General features: G+C 46.8%; 1 protein-coding gene across 2 annotated transcripts in view; it reads left to right on the top strand.

The window, feature by feature from the left end:
- arhgap46b (Rho GTPase activating protein 46b) overlaps positions 1-9,725 on the top strand; it is a 150,598-nt gene that overhangs the window by 99,514 nt on the left and 41,359 nt on the right. Inside the window, exon 1 of one of the 2 annotated variants that reach the window (XM_078418797.1) lies at positions 337-470. The exons of the other annotated variant lie outside the window; for it this stretch is intronic. Coding sequence (XP_078274923.1) covers positions 424-470 — 47 coding nt within the window. The 5' untranslated portion in view covers positions 337-423. Of the gene's footprint in view, positions 1-336; positions 471-9,725 lie in introns of those variants that run through there. 2 annotated transcript variants of the gene reach the window in all.

The raw sequence follows: 9,725 nt of genomic DNA, 5'->3' as shown, positions 1-9,725 counted from the left end.
TCTCTTTCTCTCTCTCTCTCTCTCTTTCTCTCTTTCTCTCTCTCTCTATTTCTCTCTCTCTCTATTTCTCTCTCTTCTCTCTATTTCTCTCTCTTTATCTCTCTCTCTATCTCTCTCTCTTTATCTCTCACTTTCTCTCCCTCTTTTCTCTCTCTCTCTCTCTCTCTCTCTCTCTCTCTCTCTCTCTCTCTCTCTCTCTCTCTCTCTCTCTCTCTCTCTCTCTCTCTCTCTCTCTCTCTCTCTCTCTCTCTCTCTCTCTCTCTCTCTCTCTCTCTCTCTCTCTCTCTCTCTCTCTCTCTCTCTCTCTCTCTCTCTCTCTCTCTCTCTCTCTATCTCCCTCTCTCTCTCTATCTCCCTCTCTCTCCCTCTCTCTCTTCCTCTCGCCCTCTCTCTTCCCCCTCCCTCTCTCTCTCCCTCTCTCGGATGTCGGCAGGAGAATTTTGCAGCAAATTTCCATCTCACTGGACCGGGTGAGTATTTGTGTGAGACTCGGTGGATTGGGGAGGGTGCTCAGTGTCGTGTAGATGTTGGGGAGGGGGCAGAGTGCCCAGATGAACAACATCTCAATGTAGATGTTTATGAACGTTAACATCCCCCGGGGAATTCGTCAATGTTTCATATTTCCATTGAATCGCGAGAGATTGTGCTCATTTACAGTAAGATTTTACTGAATTATATGCAGAAGAAAGAATTTCACCACCGAGGTACATGCGATAATAAAGTGCCATCGAACCATTGAATCTGAATCGTATTTCTGTGGGAGTGAGAGAGCAAAGAGTCGTGTTTAACTCTGGAATAAAACATGGTGCTTCTCCTTCCTTGAAGCTTATATTTTCATTGCTTGCTTTCAGGTTGGTGGTGTTTAGAGATGAATTTAGAGTTGCTTTAAACATCAGCCTTGGATTAAATATCCATGGCTGTGGTCTTGTAATATTTCCATGTCTTGCATCAATCAAACTCGTGGCCTCTCCGGTAAATCAAATTTGTGTGGCACTGTGGGGCTGCAGTAGAGTTGCTGCATTACAGCACAAGACACCCGGGTTCGATCCTGACTGCGGGTGCTGTCTGTACAGAGTTTGTACGTTCTCCCCGCGACCACGTGGGTTTTCTCCGGGTGCTCCGGTTTCCTCCCCCACTCCAAAGACGTGCAGGTTTGTATGTTAATTGGCTTCGGTACAATTGTAAATTATCCCTAGTGTGTAGGATACTGAGAGTGATCGCTGGTCGGCACGGACTCAGTGGGCCGAAGGGCCTAGTTCCGCGCTGTATCTCTAAAGTCAAAATTAAAGCCTCTGATGCTGGAAATCTGAAATGTGAACAGAAAATGCTGGCAGTCAGACATCATCTGTGGAAAGAGAAACGGAGTCAACATTTTTGGTTGAAAACTCTGCCGATGAACTGTTAGCTCCTTCCACAGAGGACCGCTGCCTAAATTACTTAATGCCTGCAGCATTTTCCGCTTTTATTTCTGGCTGCTTCAGTTAACAGTAAACCCTCGCAATGACGGACCTCCAAATGGCAGATTTTGGTAACAGCGGACCGAGGCTCGCGTCGCAGCCCGTCCCCCACCTCACTGGCGCCACATGGCGGGAGCAGAGCGAGCGAGCAGCACGAAAGTGGTGTGAGCACTGGGCCCGTCTCTGGTGCACCGTGTGGGGGGGGGAGGGGCGGAAGCTCTGCGGCTCCCGCGTGTTTATCCCCCCCCTGCCCCGGTGCTGCGTTTCCATCCCGGCCTTGGGTTAAACGTTGCATCCCTCTCCCGGTCATAGCGGGACAATCGGCAATAACGCACACCATCCTCTCTCTCCCCCCCCCCCGGCCTGTTATTTTAAGGCTTTACTGTATATTGTTTCAGCCACATCTGATCATCCGATGTTCTTGCGCAGTGCAGGTCTCTTCATGTGAATGCATTAGAACCAGTTCAGAGAAAGTTTAGTGGACTCAACACCTGGAATGAGTGTGATGTTAGGAACGACTAACTGGAGCAGGGCCTTGTGTGAGGAGAAGGTGTTTCATCTCGTGGGAGAATCAAGAATTGGGGATAACTGTTTAAACATAATGGTGGGCCGTTATGTCCCTCATGTCTATTGGCAAGACCTAGCGCAGACGCGGCTATTGTTTTCGCCTAACACTTGCGCCTGGTCTGCCGAAGCCTGCTCTATTTCCCGGTTGCCATCCATTTCAACTCCCCTTCCCATTACCAAACTGACCTCTCTGTCCAGGGCCTCCTCCATTGCCAGAGTGAGGCCACACACAAACTGGAGGAACAGCACCTTATATTTTGCTTGGGTAGCTTACACCCCAACGGTATAAATGTTGAATTTTCCAATTTTAGGTAACTACAATCGCACCCCCTTCTTCCTCTCCCCTCTCCCCTCTCCCCTCCCACACCCCACTCAGCTGTGGCCCACCTGGACTCGCACCTCTTTCTCCTCTCCCCCTCCCCTTTGAGCTGCATTCCTTACTCCAACTTCACAATTTACAACTCTAGAAATGCAGCAGAGAAACAGGCCCTTCGGCCCACTGAGTCTGTGCTAGCCAGCGATCACCCTGTACACTAGGGGACAACTTAATTTACAGAATTCATTTAACCTACAAACCTGCACGCTTTGGAGTGTCGGTGGAGACCGGAGCAGCAGGAGAAAACCCACAAAGTCACAGGGAGTACGCACAAACCCCATGCAGACAACACCCATGGTCAGGATTGAATCCTGGGCCTCTGGCGCTGTAAGGCAGCAACCCTACCGCTATGCCACTGTTCTGCCCGCATCAATTGTTTTCTTTTGCATGTCTGTCTTTTCTTCTCTGGCCTTTGTCCAAACATCTGCCTATATAAAGAAACTCCCTCACCTGTATCTACCTACTACCTGCCAGGCTTTGTCTCTGCCCCTCCTTTCTTCTAACTTTCTCCTCCCCCACCTCCTCTCAACCTCCCCCACAATCAGTCTGCAGAAGGGTCCCGACCTGAAACGTCACCTATCCCTGTTCTCCAGAGACGCTGCCTGACCCGCTGAGTTACTCCTGCACTTTGTGTCTTTTAAAAAAAATAAACCAGCATCTGCAGTTCCTTGTTTCTAGATCCGTCCGGGATTGATTGTCCAGACTTTGGTTCCTCTGGGAATGCTTAAGTGCATGCGAGACTGCATGATCATCAAACTAATTACAGCAATTGTTCTCAAAATGCATTTGGCTTCCTTGCTGGGGCCAGGACTGCAGTAGTTTTGTTTAAATTAAGACGCAAATATTATTGAAAGCCAAAATAAATAGATTTTGTGTGTGTGGAATCAGAAGTTGCTTGGAGTTGGAACGGTTTCTGTCTGAGCAATCAGGGTCCCTTCGAGAGGAGGGAAATACACTGGCAAAGCCAGATAGCTTCTCCTTGTTAAGCTTCTCATAGCTTAACATTTGTTTAATTTAATCAAAAGGAATCTGGTTTTCCTGACAGAAAAAAAGAGCGTGACCCATAGCTCGAGAGAAGGATAGACATTTGGAGTCTGGCAACATACACTGTAGTACCGACTGTTATAAAGAGATGTTTCAGATAAATTCATAAATTCCTTTTTGATGCATCCAAGTGCGTTGAGAATTATTGGGAAGGCCAAGAGTTTTAAAGAGACAGTAAAAGTTCACAGCATGTTTGGGGATGGCACATTGGTGCAGCGGTAGAGTTGCTGCCTCACAGCACCAGAGACCCAGGTTCAATCCTGACTTCGGGTGGTGTCTGCACGGAGCCTGTACGTTCTCCCCGTGACCCCGTGGGTCTCCCCCCCCATTCCAAAGATGTACAGGTTTGTAGGTTAATTGGCTTTGGTAAAAGATTGTAAACTGTCCCTCGTGCTAGTGTACGGTCGGGGCTGGTCGGGGTGGACTCGGTGGGCCGAAAGGCCTGTTCCTGCGCTGCATCTGAGATTTTATTTCCTCATTGGAGACCTTTGAGTTATCATTTACTTGGCCTTATTTGTACTATGATGTTATACCTTGCACTTTTTTGTTGTATCTTTATCCGACGGCTTTATTGTAATCATGTATAGTCTTTTCTTTGACTGGGCAGCATGCAAACAAAAGCTTTTCACTGTACCTCGGTACATATGACATAATAAACTAAACTAAACCTATAAGCATCCGTAAATTGCCCTTCGAGTGTAGGACATAGAACTAGTGAGCGATGGTCGGCATGACTCTGACAGTCGAAGGGCCAGTTTCCTCGCTGTATCTCAAAACTCTACAAGGTTAGAAGATATGTTTCTGTACTGCCACAGCTTTGTACTGCTCTAAGTTCATCAGTCATAGGAGATGAAGTAGGCCATTCGGCCCATCAAGTCTACTCTACCATTCAATCATGGTTGATCTAGCTTTCCCTCTCAACCCCATTCACCTGCCTTCTCCCAATAACCCCTGACACCCTTACTAATCAATCTCCACCATAAAAATATCCATTGACTTGGCTTCCATAGCCGTCTGTGGCAATGAATTTGTTTTCAAGAGAGTTAGATTTAGCTCTTAGGGCTAACGGAATCAAGGGGTATGGGGAAAAAGCAGGAACGGGTTACTGATTTTGGATGATCAGCCATGATCATATTGAATGGCAGTGCTGGCTCGAAGGGCCGAATGGCCTACTCCTGCACCTATTTTCTATGTCTATGTAATTCCACAGATTCACCACCTTCTGACTAAAGGAATTCGTCCTCATTGTTTCCTATTATTCTGTGGCTGAGCCCTCTGGTCCTAGACTGTCCCACTAGTGGAAACATCCTCTTCACATCCACTCTCTACAGGCCTTTCGTTGTTCCCTAAGTTTCAATGAGATCCCTTCTCATCCTCGTAAACTCCAGTGAGTACAGGCCCAGTGCCGTCAAACTGGTGCTAATCAGTGCTCATCATACGTTAAACCTCTAGACAAGGTTGGCAAGTTTGGCTGGTGGTTGGTTTGTACGCCGGCACTGGTGTAGGGCCTGATATATTAAGATGAGATTTCAACCCTGTTTATGGCCGCTTTTAGCTGCAAAGAGACATTGTGTTTCCTGGAAAAGGATAGATTAAACTGGATTAGGGTGTCCTTCCTGCCAACAGTTGTGGACATTAATGATCATGTGGGTCAAGTGCAGCTGAATCCATGGGACTGTATTCCAACTAGAGTTGTTGGCTGGAAGATCTATAGACCATTGTAGAATAACTGGGGGCTTTGGTCTTGTTCAGCACCAGAGATTAACTATTGCCTGAATGTTTCTTGTAATTTAAGAATAGTGGTGATTCATTCCTCATTCTTCAGCTGTCCTTCTTTAATTCTTCAAAACAGTTGGTCAGAGATATCTTCTAACATTGTAGATCATAGAGTCATACCAACGTGGAAACGGGCCCTTCGGCCCAAGTTGCCATGCCAACCAACATGCGCCATCTACACTCGTCCCACCTGCCTGCGTTTGGCCCATATTCCTCTTTCAAGAGAGAGTTAGATTTAGCTCTTAGGGCTAAAGGAATCGAGGGATATGGGGAAAAAGCAGGAACGGGGTACTGATTTTAGTTGATCAGCCATGATCATATTGAATGATGGTGCTGGCTCAAAGGACCAAATGGCCTACTCCTGCACCTGTTGTTCCATGTTTATAAACCTATCCTATCCATGTACCTGCTTCTTAAAACGTTTTGAATGTTCCTGCCTCAACTACTTGCTCCGTCCGGCAGCTCGTTCCACATACCAACCATCCTTTGCGTAAAAATGAAAAGTCGCCCTTTAGGCAACGATTAAATCTTTTAGTATAATTTAGGATATTTAATCCCATTAAATCTTTCCCCCTCACCTAAAACCTATGTCGTCTGGTTCTTGATTTCCCCTACTCTGAATGCGGCCGTTTTCTGTCGATGGTGCTTAGTCTCCCCCTTCCCTTCTCACCCCGTCACCAATACTCGTCTTCACCCGCCCAATGGTCAAGATTTGCCCGGCAGGTACAATCTTTCTCTCCGCTTCCGTTGGAGAGAAAAGTAAAATATTTATTCGCAGCCCGCACCCAAGCAGCAGGTTTAAAGGTGGTTTACGGATAACAATGATAATCACTGGGTGGTGCAGCTTGTAGAGCCGCTCCCTCACTGCGCCTGAGACCAGGGTTCAATCCTGACCTCGGGTGCTGTCTGCACATTCTCCCAGTGACCGCCTGAGTTTTCTCTGTATATTCCAGTTCAATCCCACATCCCGGACGTAGACAGGCGGGTCGGTAGATTAATTGGCCTCTGTAAACGTAAAGTTAAGTGATAGAATTTGAGGAGAGTTGATGAGAATGTGGGAGAATTTTTTTAAAAAAATTTAAAAAGGGATTAATATCAGATTAGTGTGAATGGATGGCTAATGATCAGGGTGGACTCTGAGCTTTAGAACCAGTTTCTGTGTTGCATCTCGCTGTGACTTTAAAAAAAAAAAAATCAAGACTTTAAAAAAAGGATTATTATTATTATACCACCGGGATGCATCGCATCCTGGTTTCGGAACAGCTCCATCCAAGACCGCAAGAAATGTCAGAGTTGTGAATACAGCCCAGACAATCACACAAACCAACTTCCCTTCCATTGACTCCATCTACACTTCACGCTGCCTCGGCAAGGCCACCAGCATAATCAAGGATCAGTCTCGCCCTGTTCATTCCCTCTTCTCCCCTCTCCTGCTGATGTTGCTTATTTTGTTGTAATTTATTGTTGAAACTAAAAATTGGTTTGCCAAATGTGTTTTCCGTAATAAAATAAATGCACTATTTTGCCAAAGATGATAATCATAAAACAGCCCTGATCTTAACTAAACATACAAATAGAAAGAAAATTCAATTTTAGTGCAATTTAAATCAATAAGATGGCTTTTCTCTGCTGTGCAGTTTTGATGGCCAGATTTACATTCTGGCATCGTGTTTGCAAGAGAAAGAAGTGAATCTTCAAAACAGCCCATTGTGCGGTACAGTGGCACAGCGGTAGAGTTGCTACTTTACAGCGCCAGAGACCCAAGTTCGATCCTGACTACGGGTGCTGTCTGTACGGAGTTTGTATGTTCTCCCTGTGACTGCGTGTGTTTTCTCTGGGTGCTCCAGTTTCCTCCTGCACTCCAAAAGATGTACAGGTTTGCAGGTTAATTGGCTTCAGTAAAATTGTAACTTGTCCCTGGTGTGTAGGATCGTGCGAGTGTGTTGAGTTATCGCTGGTCAGCGCAGACTCGGTGGGCCGAAGGGCCTGGTTCAACTCTGTATCTCTCAAGTAAAGTAAAGCTAAGTAACATTAGTCCTTTATCTTAACTGCCCGGATTTGCGGTTGCAAAGGGTCATTTTCATAAACTATAATTACTCAGCTCAAATACGGCTTCCATGATCCCAACCTCCCAGAGAAGGAGCCGGAATGGGTGGATCAAGAAAAATAACAGCGCTCTTAAATGCAGAGCTCTTGGGAAGTGGGTTTTATGTGTGCTTGACTTTTGGGCACTTAGGTGCATGAATGAAGACATGAAAGCTTTTAGTGCTCTAAACAGTTTTAATTTGCAGGCAAAGGAAATGGATGCATTTGGGATGGGATGTTTGTCCAATTTGCTAACTTGGCAGCCTGTGGAAAGGTCCTTTTAACCCTGGTTGCCCAAGCTATGTGTTAAATAGCTGTGGTTTAATTTTAGTTTAGTTTGGAGATGGGGTGTGGAAACAGGTCCTTCAGCAAAGAAGTCCACGCCAACCACTGATCACGTCTATGCTATCCCACTTTCTCATCCACTCCCTTTACATTATGGGCAGTTTTGCAGAGGCCATTTAACCTGTAAACCCAAAAGGTCACAAAAGTGCTGGAGTAGCTCAGCAGGTCAGGAAGGATCTACTGGAGATGGATGGGTGGCATATCAGCACTCCACCCAAAACACCACCTATCCACGCTCTCCAGAGATGCTGCCTGACCCACTGAGTTACGCCAGCACTTCATGTCAGTTTGTGTATTAACCAGCATATGCAGTCCCTTGTTTCTAACCTACAAACCTGCACGTCTTTGGGGTGCAGGAAGAATCCTGGAGGATAGCCACATGGCTTGAGAGAGAACATGCAAACTCTGCACAGTGACCAAGGTGAAAGGCCGGACTCTGGTGCTGTGAGGGAGTGGCTCTACCAGCGGTGCCACTCCTGTCCAGGTTTTATTATCTACTCTATGCTATGAAGTGGGAATATAGTTCGGACACTGCAGACCCATTCGGTCAGCCTAGCAGGTTGGCAGCAGCCAATGGAACCTGAGCTTTGTTTAGTTTGGACATGCAGTGTGGAAACAAGCGCTTTGGCCCACCGAGTCCATGCCGACCAGTGATCACCCAGACACTAGTTCTGTCCTACACTCTAGGGACAGCTTCCAGAAGCCATTTAACCTACAAACCTGAATGCCTTTGGAATGTGGGAGGAAACGAGAGCATCCAGGGGAAAGCACACGCGGTCACGGGGAGAACTTTCCAACTCCGCACAGACAGCACCCATCGTCAGGATCGAACTCTGGTCTCTGGCGCTGTACAGCAGCAAATCTACTGCTCCGCCACTGTGCCGGAGGTTGTTTCTGTAGAATACCGAGCATTATCTTACATGCTTCACTGCATTCGAGAAGGAGATGAGATGGGATTTCTTTAGTCAGAGGGTGGTGAATCTGTGGAATTCATTGGCACAGGTGCCTGTGGAGGCCAAGTCTATGGATATTTTTCAGGTGGGGAATGACAGATTCTTCATTGGTAAGGGTGTCATGGGGGGATGGCAGGGGAGTGGGGTTGAGATAGAAAGATAGATCGGCCATGATTGAATGGCAAAGTAGACTTGATGGGCCGAATGGCTAAATTCTGCTCCTAGAACTTATGAACATTGCAAGCTGTTAACACAGTGATTGAGAATTAATGTATTTGAAGAGTTGAATATGATCTTAAAATGGCCCCATCTGATGGATCTGTGCACAGAGCCTATAGTCAAGCTGTTGGTCTGACAAGTCATTACACACCTTTTAGTCGGAGATATAGCCATCCTTACTCCTCCCTGTGAAATTAATTGGGAGGAGAGAGACTGGATTCCTGATTGGCGTGATGCGACATCTCATGATATCATTGCTCCTTCAACGACTGCAGTAAGATGCTGCAGATGTTCCAACAGTCGGTGGTAGCCAGTGCCATCTACTTTGCTGCCGTGTGCTGGGGCAACAGGGCGAAGGTTGCGGATGCCAAGAGGATCAACAGACTCATCAGGAAGGCTGGCTCTGTCCTGGGGGCGGAGTTGGAGGGGAGGATGCTCCTCAAACTGCGGAGCATCCTGGACAATACAACTCACCTCCCCCCATGACACACTGGTCAACCTGAGGAGCACCTTCAGCAACAGGCTGGTTCCACCGAGATGCAGCACAGAACGCCACAGGAGATCCTTCTTCCCTATGGCTATCAAACTGTACAACCCCTCCCATTCTGTCATGGGGTAGACTGAGACTGAGACTGACTCCGCTCCCCAATCTTTGCACATCCCCAATCCTTTCCACTCGCCACTTTAATTTCATGTCTCATGTATTTTGTGTTTTATGACTGTTGGCAGATCAATTTCCCTCCTGGGATAAAGAAAGTTCCATTGTATCTTATCGTATGAACTTCAATAGGGGTGCCACCATTTTGCCGTGTCCTAGTGATGTGGATGAAGGAATAGAGAAATGTTATTAAGATGGTGGCAATTTAGAAGGCACAGCAATTGGTAAGGATGTGGTAGAGGAAC

This window comes from Rhinoraja longicauda, chromosome 22, assembly GCF_053455715.1.
Source record: "Rhinoraja longicauda isolate Sanriku21f chromosome 22, sRhiLon1.1, whole genome shotgun sequence".
NCBI classification, from domain to species: Eukaryota; Metazoa; Chordata; class Chondrichthyes; order Rajiformes; family Arhynchobatidae; genus Rhinoraja; species Rhinoraja longicauda.
Note: the sequence above shows the minus strand (reverse complement) of the source record. Positions and strands in the feature narration are given on the sequence as shown.